The 21,121-nt window shown below is 31.4% G+C and overlaps 2 protein-coding genes across 2 annotated transcripts in view; one reads left to right on the forward strand and one right to left on the reverse strand.

The window, feature by feature from the left end:
- Window positions 1–7,076, forward strand: part of LOC129225144 (autophagy-related protein 2 homolog B-like) — a 92,867-nt gene extending 85,791 nt beyond the window's left edge. The window contains exon 43 of the mRNA XM_054859705.1: window positions 6,400–7,076. Within this exon, the coding sequence (XP_054715680.1) occupies window positions 6,400–6,630 (231 nt within the window). The 3' untranslated portion in view covers window positions 6,631–7,076. The remainder of the gene's footprint in view (window positions 1–6,399) is intronic.
- Window positions 7,077–7,738: 662 nt separating this feature from the next.
- Window positions 7,739–21,121, reverse strand: part of LOC129224915 (dimethyladenosine transferase 2, mitochondrial-like) — a 28,501-nt gene continuing 15,118 nt past the window's right edge. Inside the window, exons 6-9 of the mRNA XM_054859462.1 lie at window positions 18,309–18,401; window positions 17,640–17,690; window positions 11,280–11,431; window positions 7,739–7,943 (exon numbers count right to left, since the gene is read on the reverse strand). Of these exons, the coding sequence (XP_054715437.1) occupies window positions 7,739–7,943; window positions 11,280–11,431; window positions 17,640–17,690; window positions 18,309–18,401 (501 nt within the window). The remainder of the gene's footprint in view (window positions 7,944–11,279; window positions 11,432–17,639; window positions 17,691–18,308; window positions 18,402–21,121) is intronic.

Below are 21,121 nucleotides of genomic sequence, written 5' to 3' on the forward strand. Positions count from 1 at the left end.
AAAAAAACTGTTTTTTAGAATTTCTCAAAAGGCCAATTAATCTACTAAGAACATAAATATTATGCACAAATATACTTTAAATGTGGACACAATCATAACGAATAGATCGTTTTGTTAGCGCAAAAGGGGGGGGGAGTTTTTTCCCCTTTGCTTTAGGTTCTAATTTGTTAAAATAATCGTCAATTATTATGTGTTGCAGCTTAATGTCTTGCTCGTTTAGCCTATATTTTCATTCACATACTTGCTCTAATGGTTTTCAGTCTAAAAGAGTGAATTTAGACACATTTTCAGCACTCCAGTGACAGCAATTTATATTTAATGTTCGTTTTTTTTCTTTTTCTTTTCTCCAATCAGAAAAGGACATTCACTTTTCTCTTCATTTTCATTGAACTATTCAAACAAGAAGTTCTGTTTAGAACTTGACGAGCCTACTTTCCCGTATACCCATACTACTTTCTAGTACCTGATCAATATTCTCAAAAATAGCTAAAATCGCAATTTTTTTTCAAACATATTTTCAAAATACTTTAAGCTGATTTCTAGGAATAAAATATTCCTCACTCATCTAAAAAAATTAGATGCGGAAAAAAAGAATAAAAAATAGCAGCAACTTTTAAAAAAGCAGCTAATACACTTTTTTCCATAAAAATTTTTTTTAGCAGCTTTCAAAACAAAAAAATGATAATTAAAATTAATAAGCTCATTAAAATAATTACATCATATCAAAAAAAAAAACATTGTTTCTTTTTCTCCTGTTGCCAAAAACAGTTTTTAAATGAATTAATGCACTTACCAAAAGAAAAAAAAACAGTAAAATGTCAACTTAAAGAAACAATTTTCATTGTCAAGAAAAAAAAAACGTCTGCGCATATCTTTATGTAGAAACATAAATGACTTCGAGTTTATTCGCCGAAAACTGAATACCTAAATTAAAACTTTAGCGTAAAAATAAAAACAAGTCAGATCAACAATAATTATTTTACAGTCAAAACCATAGCTGCAAAGTCGGAGTTGGAGTGAATCTCATTTTGGGGTAAATGAGTCAAATATCTAAGAATCGGAGTCAGTCCTCCAGTTGTCCTCCGTGTATAAATTTTTGCCAAAGCTACGAAGTCAGAGTCTAAGTCAGGGAGTCGGAGTCCAATTAATTATCGGGCACAGGAGTCGGAGTCAAGTGCCCCTAAATTCTCGGAGTCGAAGTCTGGAGTTTGGCGTCAAGAGCTATTTCCAACAAAATTTGTTTGAAGTAAATCCGCCTTCAAGTACGGAATCTACATTGACTTTCAGTTTCCTCGTAGGCACTAATGTTAAGGGATTTGAACTGTTCAAAATTGAACGGAAAATTGCTCAAATCAAAAAGATATTTTATGTACAAGTTTTTCATCAAACGCTTTTTCCTACTAATTTTGTTTGAAGCAAATTCGCCTCACAGTTCGGAATTGCCTTGAATTTCCCCGTAGGTGCTAATGTTAAGTTTTTTTGAACTGTTCAAAATTGAACAAAAAATAGTTCAAATCAAAAACTGAAATATGGGAATGAGGTGTCCTCGCCGAGATCTTTCGAACAAAAAAAAAGTTTGTTCGAATTGGACTATTCATTCAAAAGTTATTAGGGGGGGGGGGGGGGGGACAGACAGACCAACAGACATTTTTCACCATCTCAATACCCTACTTTCCAATTTTTAATTTTTCAATATTTATTTAATTATTTTATTTATTTTTGACTTTTTTTTTTTTTTTGTTTTTCGCGATAATTTTAAGATGCATTAAGCCTTCTTTCATGCTTTTTTCTTCTTTTTCTGACTTTTACTGGGAAAGTAGGGTAAAAAGAAAAAGTCGTGTTTTTCTTTGTTTTAAGATTTTGGAAGATGTGTTTTTACTATATAAAGTACTCCCAAAACTGGGGGGGGCATTGGCCCCTATGCCCCCCCTATAAATCTACCCATGCCCTTCTGAACAATTCAAACAAGAAAAAATAATATATATATGTATATATATATATATATATTTTAAATTTTGGAAGATGTGTTGTTACTACATGAAGTCCTCCCAAAACTGGGGGGGGGGGGGGCATTGTCCCCCTCTGCCCCTCCATAAATCCGCCCATGGTTGAGAGACTGGAAAGAGTTATCGTTAAATCCAGGAGCATAGACATTCAATGCAGTCAAATCTGGAACAGTGAAATGTATTGTTAAAACAAAGTTACACTGTACATATTGAGCAATCACGAATTGCTTATTTACTTCATTTGACCGAAGTTGATTTCCCTTTTATTTTTCAGATGACCATGACGACGAGTATAAGTGTAGCTCATTGTTTTTAGTATTTATTAATTTAAAGAGACTAATTTTCACTGTCATGGATACAAAACATCTTGTTCTCTTTTTTTCTCAAGCAGATTTTACCTTAAAAATGGGGTTTTTGAATAAATTGCATTTTCTTAGGTAAAATACTTATGTTGTTAAACGATAGCAAAATTTCTTCGGAATAAAAAGCTTCCAGATTACTAATTCTCATCGTTTAAGATTGATAAGAAATAAAAATACCATAATAGTATGTGCTGTAATTATATCACTAAGTTCCATTTATGCTTTCTGCAATAAACTCAAGGAAATAAAATTCTGCATACACTAAAGAACCACCTTTAACTGCTATTTTAAAAGTAAATCAAGTCACCAGTACACATCTTTGCCATTATAAGTTTCAGTTATTGCAAAATCAATCTTTTATACATGAACTGGGCAACTGTGCCCTCTTTAGTTAAAGTAGAAGTTATTTAAGTAAAATTAACACAAATGATGAAACTTTCATCCAACAGTAATTATGATCTTTATAAGTGTATGAATGGAAATTGGCCATAATAACTACAGCTTAAACACTGCATCCTAATTATCATTTCTTTTTTTATGGATATGCCTTGTATTACCTAAAGTAGAAAATCACTCATCCAAATATGATGGCTGCGCGAATTTCTTCTCCATTACATTCCTTTTGTAGGAACAAAAAACCCAAATAGTAGCTTCCTATTGCAATTTGTGATTGAAAAAAACACAATTTGAATTCAAGACTTCAAAAGTCTAATGAATGTCAGTGGCTGGATGCTGGATTTTTTTTTTTTTTTCAGCCTGCTTTAAAAATTTAAAAAAAAAAAAAAAACAGGTAGGAAATTGACCTTCAATTGAAATGCAGTGTAGCAAATTAGTTCTGCAATAGTTTGTTTTGAACATTCAGTGAAGCATTTTTTTTTTTAACTTGTTTTAATTCCACTATAACCAATTACGAGAACAATTCTTGGTGTAATTTAACTTTTGAAAATGCCTTTAAAGATAATAATTCTTCAGGAAAAGATTTTTTTTTTAATGTGGTATCTTGTAAATAACTAGAAGTCAATGCTGTCTAAACAAAATAAAATTTTGTAATCAAGTTCTATTCTCAGGTTCCCTTTTTTAAAAAAAATTTCAGCAGAAACAAGAGTCTTTGAAATGCTAGTTTTTAATCTTAAATTTTAAGTGTAAAATCACATTCTGCACACCTAGATTTTGTCTCTTTTCAATCATATGCCACCCCCCCCTTACCCCATAGACTCATAAAAGTTATAAATTTTTATTCTCAAAAAATTATAATGAAACTTATAATGAGAAATCATTTCATTATCTGATAAAATCATGTGATTATCCTGATATTTCATCAGGTAATTAAAGCTAAAAAGAAATGATCATTCTCATTACAAAAGAAGATTTATTTACTCTCAGAGTACTATTTCACAAGGCTGTAGAGTTGGAGAGAAAATGAGACTGTGACTTTGAAAATTTAAGAACCTACAACTCAGACTCCTTTAACCCAAAATCAGCCTGACTCTGCATGCACTGGCAGAGTTGCAGACTTTGAGGAACTAGTATGTTGTGGCCATCACGAAACTTTCTTCTATATTTTTCTTTTTTTTTTTTTTTTTCTGATCCCTCCCCATGCTTGACGAGGAAGCAATATTCCCAACAAAAACAAAATGACACATGCAAAAACTTGACAACTATCCCAATGTCTGAATTATTGTAAAAGCAAAGCAATGAGCGAAAATTGAAAGTTATTTTAAAAGCCTTGCTTGAATTAATTACAAATATTTTATTTGTTAACAAACATGAGATGGCAACAGTTAAAAATTTTAAATCATTGAGATAATATTTCCTATCATTTCCATACAATTAAAATCATGAGAAATACGCAGACGACAATCTATTACGATTTATCTTTCTTATTGTTGCATTAATAAAAATATTTTTATTCGCAAAAAAAAAAAAAATCAACACCTCTTGGAGCGATCGGCGTCAAAATAGAACCAAAGCCTGTTTACATATGGATTCACATATATTCCAAATTTCAACCAGAACGTAGCATTACTTCTTGAGATAGGGCACTCAAAATGGAAAAAAAGAACGGGTGATTGCGCTACCCCCTTTTTAGCTGTTGACACAAAAATAAAATCAGCTCTTATACCCACTAAGGGCTACTTGCCGATAAATTTTTCTTTCATTCCGTTCATTATTTCTTGAGATACAGCAGTCACAATTGACGACAAAAAACGTTCTATAGCTCAACCCCCGTTTGAGTTATTGACACCAAAATTGAATCAGCACCTGTTCCTGTTAATACCAACATATGGACCAAATTTTGTTTGATTCCGCCAGTTACTTCCTGAGGAATAGCAAGCACGCGTAACTCGAAAAACGTCCCATTGCTCCACCCCCCTTGGAGGAATTCGCGCCAAAAACTAATGGGCACAAGTTCACATAGGGGCACATATGTGTACTAAATTTCGTTCGATTTCATGCGGTAGTTTTTGTTGTAGAGCGGCCACAAAAAACTGGTCACACACAGACGTGACACACACACATACATACACACACACACACACACACACACACATACATACATACACACACACACAGACAGACAGACATTTTCCAAAAATGGTCGAAATGGACTCAGCACACCTCAAAACGTTCGAATCCGTCAAAATTCGAAATTCGAAAATTTGCACGAATCCAATACTTTCTTCTATATATTAGATATAGAAGAAAGTAAAAATGACACTCGTACCCTTAGAACTTTAAACCTTCGACTCTCGACTTTCTCTTTTACCCCAAAATCAGTTAAACCCTGATTCTTCGATTACACTCCGCAGCCCCACTATTTAACACTAAATTCATATTGTCTTAAATATTCATTTCATATCTGATCACTGCTCTTCATTCTAGCAGTTGACACTAATGGCTGAGCATGCACATGTGTGTGACTTATCTGTTGCGTGTGGCTAAAATACATATTGCATTGTATTTATTATATTCTTGCCATTGTATTTATGCATGTGTACTTTTTTTCATCAAAATCTTAGATGTGAACTAATTGTTTGGGTAAGTTCATTTGATTTGACAGTTTTATTGAAAATTTCATCTAAAGAAAAAAAAATCCCTTTAATGTGTTGGAATGCCAGTCCAGCTGTAATTAAGTGCTACATTAACCTATTTTGAAATGAATTTAAACTTTTGAAGCTTAAAAGAAACAAGATTTTGTTTCTAACTATGCTTAATGCTCATTTAACAGATGTATTATTTTACAATCACTACTAATTCATGATTTCCAGTTTATAGGAACAAATGAGATCTTATTCAGTAAATTACCACCCATTAGCTAGGGCTAAAGCAGAAATACATGAAATACACCACCAACTCAGTCATTTCCTGCCGAGGACTGCAGTTTTGTGCTTATTAGCACTCATCAGCCCGGCCTAGGAAAGTGTCTGAGCTGAAGATGGAAAATCTCTTAAGGAAGTGCCAAAAACCATTGCTTCGGTCACCCGTCTGGTCTGTGCTAATTCTATATTAGCTACCAGTTTGTTTGGCATTCTTTGCTTCCTTAAGAGGTTTTCAATCTCCAGCTCGGTCACTTTCCTATGCCGGGCTGATGAGTGCTAATAAGCACAAAACTGCAGTCCTCGGCTGGAAATGACTGAGCTGGTGGTGTATTTCATGTACTTCTGCTTTAGCCCTAGCTAATGGGCGGTAATTTACTGAATATACCATGCCTTGCCTTCAATCTTCGAGTTGAACTGAACCATTGCTTCGGTCACTCGTCTGGTCTGTGCTAATTCCATATTAGCTACCAGCTTGTTTTGCATTCTTGGCTTCCTTAAGAGGATTTCCATCTCCAGCTCAGTCACTTTCCTATGCCGGGCTGATGAGTGCTAATAAGCACAAAACCGCAGTCTTCGGCTGGAAATGACTGAGCTGGTGGTGTATTTCATGTAAATGAGATCTTATATAAATAATGGTTCAATAGTAAAGTAAGATAAACATTTATCTTAATGGTTCAATAGTCAAATCTGTTCTATTTTTTCTCAATATAGGGCTTAAGTGATACGGCTCGCACAATTTACCGTGTAGCTTCAGCAGAGCATGAACATAAAGGAGTTTCTGGTGCAGTTGGTGGTGTTCTACGACAAATACCTCCCACAATATTTAAACCAATAATATTAGGAAGTGAAGCTACTAATTATGTGTTGGGTGGTGTTCGACATCAACTTTTGCCTGATGCCCATCAAGAAGATATCCATAAGTGGCGGACTCAAAACAATTAATGTAAATATTGTATTTTAAATTGAAAAGCACATGAAATTTTGTAAGAAATATACATATATGTATATAGTCTTTTAAAAGTTGTACATTTGCTTATATTATATAAGCTTGACTTTGAAGTTGTTTTACAAAATTTGCATATAGCTCGCATTGAATATTTTAATTACTTTGATTAAATGCTCAAAACGTTGTAGAGAAAAAATATTATTTATTCTTTGTGAAATTTTTATAAGTTTGTGGACATAAATATTGTATGCAAAAGGCACTGTGTAGAAATTTTAAAATTGTTTTCCTTATGATTCTGTGATAAATTAATGTATCAAGCAAAATCATATAATAAACTATTTAAAGATGGTTTTTTTACATCAATTGATTTTTTTTCTCATGAATTTACTCTAAACAATCATTTTTACTTTTGCACTAGTTTGAAAGGCACATATTTTGAAAATTACAGTACAAAGAAAGAACAATGCATTTTATAATCAAAATTGCATTGAAATATTTTTTTATTATTTTTGGCTATAAATTTGTAACTTCAAATGAAAGTGAAAGCTTGAGACTCTCCCTCCATACATAAAGTGCTCTGCCTCAATATCAACAGAGAGAAAATACTCTTCCAACTTGTCACAGTAGACATCAACATTTATTGAATTTTCTACCTTACTTCAAGGTTAGTGATGCCCAGCGCTACCTAGTGTTGAGAAAACAAACTAAAACTGATGTGCATGAAATTTGATTAGCTACTGACTTCTTCAGAATTGACTTAAAACTGACCTAACTCATACCGTTTACTCGATATGATTTTTCAAAACCTTACTGAGTTCTCTCATGATGTATAATATATTGGGTGTGAAAATTCAATAATGAATTTATAATAATGCAAAATGAGGTACAAAAAATTAATATTCTGTTCATATTTGTTTTCATTGTTCGATTATATTTTAAATTTGGTTTTAAAATATAATAAAATAATGAAAAAACTTAAGATGTGAACAAATTTCAAACAAAGTTCTAGTGGCTATGAAATACAAGTCTCTTATTTCAGTAAATAAATAAAACACAAACAAATGTGTATATATATATATATACAATTAAAATACATTGAAATGCTCATTTATCTTTATCTTCATCATTAAAAGGATTGTTGCTTCGGTACCTCTGTAAAGCAGCATGAAACGTTGAATCTTCATATTCGGGCCATGAGGAAAATTGGTTGAAGAGCATTAATATTTGTTTGGGACTAAGATCACCAAATTTTGTAAATACATTCATTCCTTCCTTAATAAGTCTTGGACCACAAAACGGAATCCAGGTTCTAATTTAAAAATAATAATAATGAAGTATGAAACTTACACTCACTATTTTGTTTCGTGAAATGCTCTAGAACTTAATTTACAGAACAACCTCAACTATCTGAAACTCTTCTAACTGAATCAATTTAATGACAACTTTCGACAATATCCTAGTTTTATTATATTAAATTTAGTAAGTAAACTATTGTTTCAGTGATCACCACACAGTCATTCCTATCACCCCCCCCCCCCCTTACCCCAACAAATTTATTGTTTATAGCTAAAAATGTCCCACTGAGTCGTTATTTTGTAAATGTGTACAGGTTTTTAAAAGTTTTTTTGGTCTCCTGACAGCCATTTTTAAGTGTTCTCTTTTATCTGAAATTTTTGATTTCTTGAAAGAAGTCTGGTCAAAATTATTTCGTTTAATGGAGGTTCCAATGTACTTTTAAATAAAGAAATAAATATATATGAAAACCTTTGCATAAATCAAATATAAAGTAAACTAGCATGGGTAATGCATACCATAAAAAAAATAATAATAAAGTAAGTTAAGATTTCATCTTTTGTTAGTTTTATAGGGGAGACACACTTTTAAACTTTTGCCATCCACACATAAACAAAAAATTAATCTTCATCCATAAGATTTTTTTAAACAAAACTAGGTATTAAACAAGACTGAGTTCCATTAAAATGAAAAAATAATCTGCCAAACAATTAAAAGAAGTCTTTAAATAAAGTGAAAAGCTCAATTTAAATAACCCGACAGCTAAATAAAACTTAAAAAACTTCATCAAAATGTTAAATAATCCACCAAAGAAATATCCCAATATAAATTAAAATGTAATAGATTGTAAAATTTCAAAATAGTCGCCAACAAATTATTTTAAAACATTATCTTTTATTATTCAATCAGTTTTCTTTCACAGCAGAGAGGATACAAGAGTTGCAGTAAAATTTACACGGCCTCAGAGGCGTATTTGGATGTGAAGCCGCCCTCTAGGGGTGTTAACTTAAAGAGTTAGAAAAAAAATCACAATATTTCTTTAAATATTTAAATCAGATTTTTAAAAAATTTAAATTGGCCTTTTTAAAAGTTTAAATAAATTTTCATTAATGAAATCTAGTCAAAATCAAATTGCATATGCACTAATAATTAACTTTAAATAATAAAATTATAATTGCTAAATTCTGAGTAATAATAATTATTGTCTTGAAACTCTTAATTATTCTTCATTTACTTTTTAAATTAACAATATTTTAACTAAATTTATTCATTAATTTTGATTTCCTAACACTACTCATAACAATGTTTAACATTAACAAATGTTTCTGAAATTATAGATATTGCACAATTTAATGTAATAATAATAATGTACTGTTATAAAGTCAACAAATTATCATTTAAAATTGATTTGAAATGCGAAACAGGCAATTATATGTGAAGTTAGTATGTAAATATAAAATTGGTTGGTTGTTAACAACCAACCAATTGTTAAAAATTGGGTGCTAGCAAATCTAATCTTTCACTATTAAAAAGTTATTCTTACATTATAATAAATCCATATTTTTTAAACAAATTTAGAACTTTTTTTGCAATTTAAAGCAAAGTTTTTGAAATGAATAATCGCAGCACATTGGTTTCAAAAAACTTAAAAAAATTTCGAAAACATTTAAAGATTTAAATGAAAAAAGTTTTGAGGAACTTATCAACAATTTGCAATTTAAAATAAAGCAAACTAAATTATAATAATAATGAAAAAACATGTTCTAGTCTAACAGATGTAGCCATTGCACTTAGTGGGGGGACATTGATGTCTATGTTTTCAAAACATCGATGTGTCTGTTAAAACATTGATGTTTTTACCATTGATGTTAGAGGGTCGCTGTTTTTTCTAACATTGATGTTCTGCTTATGATGTCTTTTTGATATTGATGTTTTCTACGTGGCCGCTCCTATGGCCTTATGCCTGGAAAAAAAGGTTTTTACTTAGTATTTTGGTATGGGAAAATGTGCCGCCCCTCCAATCATGCCACCCTGGGCTATAGCCCAGTAAGCCCATGTGTGAATACAGCACTGCCTGGTCCAATTCTTGCCAAGCAAACATAGAATCTTACTGGACAGAAAAAAAAACTGACAAAAAATTAAGCCTGTCATTACTGTTCCTTAGAAACACAACATCTGATGCTTTAATTGAATATTGATGGGTTTCTCAATTCTATAATATATTTGTAATGTTAAGTACAGAAATAAAGTCTTTAATAGTACTGTTAATGATTTACTGAGGAACCATTTCCATGTGGTAGAACCTTATTAGTCTAGGCATATTGTACACTTACAGATTAGGTTTGCGTCAACTAGTTTTAGCATTTTTTGGCTTATTGATCAAATGCTTTAAATCTAGTTGTCCGTCCTGAATTTTGAACTTTTAATTTCAGCATATATAGGTTGACATTTGTATTGCTTGCTAACAAGACAGTATCAATATTAATTTAATAAATGCGTTTTAAATGGAAAGTCGCATGATCCATGAAGAAAAAAACATGCCTTTCTCTAGTAAACTTTTTATCCAAAGGCATGAGCCAATCTGACATAACACTGGTTCCTTGGTTGTCATCTAATCTCTTTAATTTGCATAACAGTCAACTGGTAAATGCTTTAGCCAGATTTTTAAAGCACTACGGTTTGGCTGCTTTCCAAATGACAACACAGGCGTCAATGTCAGGCTGGACTTATAACAAACATTTTAAGCATCTTTGAAACATATCTCACTGGTGCAACTTTCTGTCTGTTGAGACTAAGTTTTAATCTATAGAGCTCTGTAAAACAAGTATATATATATATATATATATATATATATATATATATATATATATATATATATATATATATATATATATATATATATATATATATATATATATATATATATATATAGGTTTCATTACCTTTATAAATTTATCATAACCTTTCTTATGTTTAATAATTTTATTCCTCAAAAAAAAAATATATATATATATATATATATATATATATATATATATATCAATGTAAATGACTCTCAAAATAGTGTCTGTATTTGAAGGTATCCGTACAAGAGAGGTTTTCTAATATATTAGGCTTGACACTTTGCTGTCAGAGAATTAAAAACTGCATAAGAAGGGCGTCCATTAGAAGAGGTTTTACTGTATTTCCAAATGAGCTAACTTATTATTCATTGAATATAGATAAAAATAGTAAATATTTTCAAAGTTTTAGATGTTTTAAATAAGATTCGGTTTTAATAGAAAAAGTAATTAAATGCAGAAAATTATGCTAATCATGACAATAAAATGAATAAAATTCAATTCAGACTTACTCTAGAGTTGGGATTACAAGAGCTGTCCTTTTTGCAAGATGATGTCGAACAAAGTAATATAAATCTGGTAATTTGTTTGGGTTGTTATCTGATGGAAAAAGATCTGGTTTTGGCACAAGTTTAACAAAGTAAAATGAGGATGTGTTTTGAGTCTAAAAAAAAAGGTAAATAGGCTTAGTAAAAATTTACACACTAAATTCACAAAGAAACTCAAAATTATTGGTTAATCTTTCAAACATTATAAAAATTAAAAAAAAAAAAACATAGTTGTCTAAATAATAATGGTTCTACAAGAATCCTTTAAAACCAATATTCTAAATACAGTTTGAAGGAGTAAATTAAGCATTCTGTGGAAGGATAGAGAAAAGCAACAGTTGAAACAAGAAAAGCCGCAGTTAAAAAAAAAAGATATTTTGGAGCAAATTGCAGTTTCAACAAAATTAAAACTCAACTTTTAACAAATGTGTATTGAAATATATTGAACTGAACTGTAGCCAAAATAATAGTGAAAGAAAAAGGGGCCATCATATCACTTTCTTGTATGCTCATTGAATTATGTATATTTTTTTAATAATTAAAAACAACATATGGTACACAATAAAAGTACCAAGTGTAAACAAAAACAGTACCAAGAACTGTTTTAGGATCTTAAAACTTCTTTAACTACAACAATAAAGTAATAAAAAGGTAATAGAAAGATTGTATTGCCAACACTTGGACATTCAAAATATAATCACTTGAGTGTTGAAAAGGAATTCAGTGGCGCCTCAAGGAGAAAATAACTTAATATCAAAAACAATTTGATACAGACTTCAACCTGATGTGGATAAAAAAGAATGAATGAAGTGCTCTTTAGAATGTTGCAAACCAAAAAAAAAAAAGACATTTTCTACTCATTTACTACAAAATGTACACTATAAGAATAATCTAAAACAAGAGATGAGATAATAAAACGTGAAAGCAGCAATTTCGCTGTAAGTCCTTTCTCCAATATAGTTAACTCCCGATTATCCGCGAAATTAATCAACAATTAGGAGCATGTGTTTTTGCAGCAAGAAGCAAAAATCAATGGCTGTTTTTTTTTCTTTAAAAATTATAAAGTCAAACTTGTAGTTGTTTTTGTTTTAACAATTTATTGATTTTTTTTTTTTTTTTGCACTTTTTTCATTGTACATACACCTGCTTTTTTATTGGTGTTTAGTTCTGCTGTGCAGAAATACAAAACATTTTCACTATGCTGCATATAATTTCAGTGTACAAAGTACTATGAATCAATACAGCCATGTTTTTGAGGAAGAATAATTTTTACCTTTGTTGTCCATCATTTCAGCCTTTTTGCAATTTATCCGTGATTTTTATTACCTGTGGCAGATGTGCCGCCCAATTTAGAGAATAATCGGAAGTTTACTGTGTTACATCTGAAATTCCTTAACATTTTTGGTCAAAGTGATCAAGACCAGATCTCCTCCAGTAAACTGTGAATTCCGGGTAAAAGAAATGGTTGTCAGGAGCAGGGGCGGCATTTCAGCATTTTTTTTAGGGGGGGTCGAGTTTCTTGAACATGAATTTCCTCAGTACGGTATAAAATACTTATTGGTTAACAAGAAGTGATAATAAAATGGCTTTAATCTCAAGAATAATTAGGTTTGTTAAGAACAATTAAAATTTTTGTTACTGAAGCTTTAAATTTACTTTGTAATAAGTTATCTCAGAAAACATGTCGGTACTAGTTTTTATTTTTTAGTAAAGATTTAACCTGCTATTTTTGGAGTTGAGAAGAACTGAAAATATTGTAACTATATTTAATCAATATCCAGTGTTATGCTTTATTGTCAGTACAGCTGAAGATGAAGGTCTTGCTTGCCTCATTGCGCTTCGAAAGCAATGAAGTCAAAAGTGGTTGACGTTCAGTTCTCCCATGACTTTCTGGTTGTTTGCTGAGTTTATTGCACTAATGAAGAAGCTCCATTGTAGCCTTAAAATAGCTATGTGCTTGGCTTTTCAATTTAATCACAAAAGTCATCTTTCAAATGACTGACCTGATTGAAACAGTCAAAAAACAATGGAAGCAAAAAAGTTATGTCAAAAAACACATTTCCTTCAAATTCCTCTCTTTAAAATAACCAAGAAAGATTTTTAAATAGGGCTAGTATTTATTTTGCGTCATTAAAAAGTATAGTCTTAATTCACAAAACAATTCCTCTTCCCTCATGCTGTAAATTTTACTTATAAGTGCAATATTTTCCTTTTCGTATTCTATAATCAACCTACATAATATTGAACTTAAGACCAATGATAAATATATATCTCTTCAAATCCTGACTCATCCTCCCTCAGTTTCTCAATCTAGAGAAACTGAACTGATCATTTTATTCAAAATATTGATTTAATATTTTGACTACAACTTCCATGTGGGTTTTGTTACCTCTTCTACATTGGTACATACTGTAAAAACTGTTATGGAAAGTTCTGTCACAAAGTTCCACACTTGATTCAAGTATGCATTAGTGCAAAAAATACTAAGAGTTTCAAATGTCAATCCAAGAACTAAGATTAGCGGATTGAAATTTTTATTGAGCAGCATTTAGAGTGCAGCATTGTTCAAAAAATATAATACAGTATAAATAAAGTGAACAAAAATTCAAACAAAGTCATACATATTAAAATGACATTAGATTTACTAACATTGAAAAGGTTGTGTTTCAGTAATTCTTGAATACCATCTTGTGTCACTCAGAGATTGGCAAGTAAACAGCCTCAACCTCAATATTATATTTGTTGATGTGAAAGTATTTTTTGATGTAGGATGTTTTTCAAAAATAGCATATCTTTACAAAAGGTTTCTATGAAAGCATATAATACACCGAGCTGCTAAAATGTGTTTTTAGCACAAAGAGTCAATGAACACTTATCAGCTAAACATTAAATTATAATATAAGCATAAAATTTATGTAAAATGACATGGAGTTCACGCGTAAAAATTGTGCTGATAATATTCCTATTTGCCACTCCGGGTCAGGAGACTGCAGAAACATTGCATTTAAGCCTGTACACAAGTACAAAACAACTGCAAAAAGTTTTTAACTGACTATAAATGCAAACAAATTTACATGCAACATACCAGAGAACCCGGTTAGCACATTCCGAGACTGCAGTTTTGTTTTTGTTAGAACACATCAGTCGGGAATAGTGAATAACCGAGCAGGAGGCAGATGTCATCTCATTGAAGCTGAGAGCACCAACAAGCTGGTAGATAAAGTAATCTCTCCAGTGAGCGTTCACAACATGGTGCGGTTCGACTCGTGAATGACTAGGGCTGCCTGGTATATTGCATGCAGTTCTGCCTTAGCCCTGGCTTGGGATGCTAACTTACTGCTAAATACCTAAGCTTTGCCTTCAACTCACGAGTCGAACTGCACTATGCTGCGAACGCTCGCTGGAGAGATAACTTTATCTACCAGCTTGTTGCCACTCTCAGCTTCCATATGATAACATCTGCTTCCAGCTCGGTTATTCACTATTCCAGACTGATGAGTTCTAACAAGAACAAAACTGCAGTTTCTGGGTGTGAGTCTGATATATTTCATGTAATTCTGCCTTAGCCTGGCTTTGGGGTGGTGGTAACTTACTGCTAAATAAATTTATTCAATAAATGTCAATCAAGTTAGGAAATGCAATGTACATTTAATAAGTCATAATGTAGGAAACTTGTATCTTGATTGTGTTATTAATAATGTAAATAACTTTTTTTTGTTTTAATTCTAAACATAAATGCATAGTTTAAAAAAAAATAGTGTAACAATACTTTACAATCAGATATGATTGCTTTCAAATTCAATAGCACTTTAAAACTAGAATAGTTTTGTTTTACTGGTGAGTATGACTTTTAAAAAAAAGAGGAAACTGCAGAGATAATTTGGTACCTGTAGTAGGAATGGCTACCGCCAGTGACCCTGATGTGATAATCTTTACTTAGCAAAAACTAATTCAAAATGCGATCAACGTTGATTAATTGAGGCGCTGCACAGAGGAATATTAATACCAAAAACCTACCCAAAAGTTGAAAATGGAAAGTATGGTCAATCTTACTTAAGTATCGGTTTTCGAACACCTGAATAGTTGCTACATCATATTCCTTCTTATGAAGTTTCTCAACCTTTATTAAGGGTCATATCGGAACTCCAAACTTAGTCGTCGTAGAATCTGCACTGCCGTGTTCTACTGCATTTGTTCTACTTATTCTATCCGCTGTGTCAGTCGTTTTTCTTGGAAGTAAAGAATATTCTTTTTACAGATGGAAGCTGAAGTTGTGTAGAAAAATACATGTTTCATCCCTCTTAGTTGAGGAAATATCTTTTTTGTACTATTTTAAACAACTATAAATAAGTGATTTGATTTAAGGGAAAAAGTTCAAATCGAAGACTTTTTGTTTGTGTTCTGAGGGCTTCCGGGTTTCCGTCCACCAAAAATAAGTTTAGGGTTTCCTTAAAATGGCTGTGAAATAAAATTTACCCCACCCCCATCGTACTTTAAGCGGGTTTAAACTTACTTGTAAGCATTTTTTTTAAAATTTTCTACAGGTTTTGCACACGTTCTCGTTTCTTCTCAGAATATTCTAGAAAGTTTAAATAAATGACTAAATAGTCATTATACGACATAATACAAACATTTTCACCCAAGGAAATGGATGAGAAAATTATATATTTCTAGAAACACCTCTCAGAAACTACCAAATACCCAGAAAGTGAATTTGAACTATTAAAACACACTTTTAATCATTTTAGGTCAAATTTCAAACAAAAATTGACTGCTGCCATTGACTCCTTATGTGGAGGAACGTGTTTTGCAAAAGGATGATCAGTTGTTCAATCGCATAAATTTAATTTTTGCAAGGTATCTAAAACAATTAATGATATAACTTTAACACCAACAAAAACCGTAAAAATCTGGAAAACCAATTCATTTTCAAAAAAAAAAAAAAACAGTATTAAAAAAAAATAAATAAAACAAACATTATGTTTGGCTGTATCTGTGTTATTTATATATTAGGGCATTTACTAAATATTTAAAATATACACATAAAAGTAAGCTTATATCGTTTTTCATTACTGGCCCTTCTCCGCGAATGCCTAATTGCTTAAGAAGGTGCCTAGCCTCCCCCATGTAGGGATCATGCTTGGAACACTGATAGTAAAAATAGGTCTAGAAGGTTCTTCTCTGACCCTGTAGCAGCAGCTCAAATTAAAGCAAAAGATAGAAATTATTTGCATAAGTTCAAAGTCACAATAGAAAGACAGTCTAGTGGTCACATCATTGATATGGAGAACTTCGCAGTTCACATATGAGGCAGTGAGAAGCAAAGGGATACTAGTGGCAAAATTAAAAATTTGGAAAAAACCAGTACAAATGGTAGGTGAACCTCTCCTCTGTCTTGGTGCAAGAGATGGTACTAGTAGCCCTGGAGTTACTGCTGTACAGCATGATTTAGGAAAAAAAATCTATGAAAGCCCATCTAGGAGTTTATCTTTAAACGCATTTTACTCAAAACTTGAAAATGTCCACTTACATCCCTTTGCTTCTCACTGCCTCATATGCGAAACTACTAACTTTATTTGCAGCTCTACATGTTTGGTATTCAATGCCATCCACTGTACACAAAGTTTTAATGTGTGGTACTGTCATAATCTCACAAATTGTTCTGTCAGTTTTAAAGATCTCAGAAAAAACAGCCAAAGCTAGAAATCAACAGTTTAAGCGTTATAGATAAAACTCTTCTCGCTAATTTTCACTCATGCTGTGCGACAGCGATGTGGTAAAAAGCTTTTTCATTAAATTCCGACCCATTGTTTAGCAGCAAGTCTTCAGTCCCATGTGTAAAAAGAACAAACCGTTTTCTCTTGAAATCATAATTCTTCTGCTTCTTGATATATGGTATGTGTGAATTGAGAACAGCGATGAATCAGGTTTTAATATCTAATTTTGTATTAAATTTACAATTTTTTTTTCATATTTCTTAAAAATACGCATTGAATAATACCTTATATTGCTTCTATGTGAGTTTTCTATAAATAAAGAACATAAAATAATTTTGGCCAGGTTTTCGGTTCAAATACTCCATTGTGCGCTGGTTAAAAGAGTCGTGGACACTTAAGGATCTACTGTAGTAAGAATTTCTCGCATCCAGCTGGTAAAGCCTTATTTAATTTCTTGCATATGCATATTTACTTCGAACAATTTTATCTTTTATTTAGCTTTTTTTCCCCTCTTGCCTCATTCCATAGCATGCACAAGAAATATAAAATATTTTCATTAAGATAATTTATTTTTAGTAAACAGTTAAGATACCACATAAAAAACTACCTTATTCTTTTTCTGAGATGTAGGCACTGGAAAAAGTGATTCAGAGGGAATCTAAAAGAGTAAAAGGTGCAGTAAATGATTTCATACAAAATTACAGTTGCTTTATTTATAAATGCAGTAGCATAATTATAACTAAAAAAAGCTAATATAGTATCTTGTATACACACAATTATAGATAATTCCTCATCAAATGAATGACCTAAAGTAATTACTGAAACATTTACAGAGTCAAATATGCAGGTACAGTTAAAAACTTGTACTACATTTGAACTTTTTTATGAAAGAAATATCAATTGCTTAACTCACTGAGATACACTATATGACCAAAAGTATTGGGACACTTTCAAAAATTTACATTTTTTACAGATTTCTCGAGAAATAAAAGACCAATTGCTCTGTAATTTTTTTCACATATATAAAAGGTATATATATATATATACTCCAGCTGCCATTTTCCAACAAAAATTAAGTCTGCTATTCATTTAGGGGACGAACAACAAACTGAGGAATCAAATTGAAGAATGAAGAAACCAAATAAGCTAGCATGTACAATACAGATAAAGCACAATAGAGATGACATAAATGCAAAAAAAAGAAAAATTTCCAGATTTATTATAGTTTGATAAACTATATAAATGATTTTTTAAATCTTAGTTATTTTGTATTTACCTCTTGTAAGCAAAAAATGTCAAAGAAAAGGTTGTATAGTACTGTTGACCATCTATAAGTTGCAAAATTTTCTTTGGGTCCAGCTTTTATGTACTGAAAGGAAAATTTTCAAAGTTACTTACAAAATTGTTGAAATATTTTCATAGTACAGACAGCGTACAGTTTTCCCTCTATTTAAAAAAAAATCACAAGAAAACATGTGTACTGACATGTAGACACTTCGTTTACCTGTACTTTGGAGTAAGAACAACCAATGTCAAAAATATCAGTTTTGAGAAAAGTGATGATAAAGTGTTAATTTTTTCTGTCTGTATCTAACTTTCATGCTATAGGTGGCTGGTGCACCAAAAAGAGAGGGTCATAAGAGACGCAAGAGGGGGTGGTGGAGTAGGTTGGTGGTGCTTTTAAAAATGAATTTTTTTTAACAAAAATTTGGCTATAGTATTGAATTTTAATTCCATAAATGATTAAATGACCTTTTAAGAAAACTGGACAGATGGCCACAGTAGACTCCGTCCTTCCAATTCAAAGTTCCACTTTAATTTTTATGAAAATAATAACTTGAGAAAAATATGAACAGACACTAAAAGTCAATTCTTTGTTTTAATACTTGAATTCAAAACTACTATTATTTTTTGATCGATCAATAATTTTTAACCTAGAAAAGTGGAGGTGCAATGCCCTTTTGCCTTTTAAAGAGAGGGGGCAGCAAGGTCCCCCTCCCTAATCCCCCATATGAGCCGCCTCTGTCTTGTACTGCATTGGGAAGGTACATGCAATTTTAAATTATTTTAGTAAAACTTGAATTACAAGTGAAATTGTTTGTTTCAGCTCTAAAAAAATACTGATTGTTGAAGTAACAAATATTACTGAACTGAGGCAAATGAAGAGAAGTTAATTCATTTTTCGAGGTAGACTGTGCAAAGCCGGGTGACGCAGCTAGTCATAAACTAAAATTTGTTAAAACCTGATACTGATCGCTCTTAGACCCACCACTTCTTTTTCTTTGAGGGGGGGGGGGGACAAAGGATGCATACACCAGTATTTGTGATTCATAATTTAGGGTAGCCATTTCCAAAAACTTTGGACTGACTACACATTCTAAAACTAGATAAATATATATATTTTTAAAAACTGAAAAAAAACTTTTTTCAATGATTTTTGTATGCATATTTGAAGGATTTTTACGGGGGGGGGGGGGGGCGAGCTTCCTCATAGTTTCCAATAATTTCACTGTGTTTAGAAAATTTTACTTGAGTCCACTATCACCCCTGGGTGCATACTAGGGTGGCTCAAAAACAAACATTTGGGTTTTAGTATTCTCCACAAGCTTGCCTTTGTTCCATACCGTACAATAGAGTGAAGAAAAAAATATCAGGTGAATTGCTCAATCAAGGGTTCTGAAGATATAGCACTTAAAGATGCTGATTGAGCACAGAGTAAGTAGAGTTTTTACCAATATTTTAACATGGAAAGAATTTTACTAATGATATAAATGAGTATAGAAATACTGTGGAGAAGTTAATTCATTTTTACAATTGCCAAAATTATTACATACAACATTTTCTCCTCGCTCACTAAGATTTAATAATATCATTGCTCATCAGCGTCACCTTCTTGGGAGTTGAAACTTTTTCTCGGTACATTAGAACAAATAGAAGAAGGTGCTCAAGGCATCTCTTAATAATTTTAGTAAATTCTAATATTAAATTGCTTTGTTGCAAAGAGACCAGTAATCAATAAACATTTACAAACGAGAAATAAAAATTTTTAGTGATCCCAAAACATAGATCAATTGATCCAAAATTTGGTTTTTGTGATTTAATTTGTGCTTTGTGGAACACACTAGCAGCGCTGTGGAGATAAATATTTTAAACATTTTTTAAAAATATCATTTTGGACCACCCTATTCAATGCAAATTTTAGCCATAAAAGAAACAAAAACCACACTCACTTATGTGTATAGATTCATTTTTCAAAGTCAGGAAGAAGGGGCGATTGGACCTCCCTAAATGACAGGCCTGGTTGTACTTGCTCTAAGTTACAGATTTACTCTTTGCAACATATTAAAATGATACATTATGCAAATTAAGAATTTGAAGTAATTTGATGATAAAATGAAATAGTAAACGTAAATGATTTTTTATTGCATTAAATAACTACAGGCATCCCTCGTATAACACATTACTTGTACTACACAGTTTTGATATTACACAGAACAATAACTGCAATTATTATAACACAGATTCAATATTACACAGTATAAAAATTGAATTCAATGCTACACAATTTTGATACATATTTTTTTTTTAATTAATTAAAATTTGTTTCAATTCACTGTTGAAAACACATAGAAAATATCATTAAGCTAAATTCGGCAAACAATAAATTTTAGAAATGTAACTATTGACTAATATCATGTTTTTTTTTTTTTTTTTTTGTAAAATTAGATGCTCAGACAAACTTTATTGCTGCAAAAATTCTCTGATTAAATTTTTGATAGCAAAGCAAACATTTTCTTCTTCCAAAATGAAGTTGATAGAGTTTCTTTTTCTTTTCATTTTACCTTAATAAGCATGTTTTGTATGTTTTATTAGAACAAAGTTTCAGCTATCATCATATTTTACACCTTAGGACTTGACTTTGATACAATGCTTTGATTTACACACAACATAATTAATAAAAAAACATCCTCATATAAATAATAGCCGATGATCGAGTAACCCGTCAGTTTCAACAATGAAACTCTTGTCACGGCATGATAATTTGATAATATGTTTTGGCAATGTTTAACATGCCAGGGAAAGGCTTTA

The sequence above is a fragment of the Uloborus diversus genome, chromosome 6 (assembly GCF_026930045.1).
Source record: "Uloborus diversus isolate 005 chromosome 6, Udiv.v.3.1, whole genome shotgun sequence".
Lineage (NCBI taxonomy): Eukaryota > Metazoa > Arthropoda > Arachnida > Araneae > Uloboridae > Uloborus > Uloborus diversus.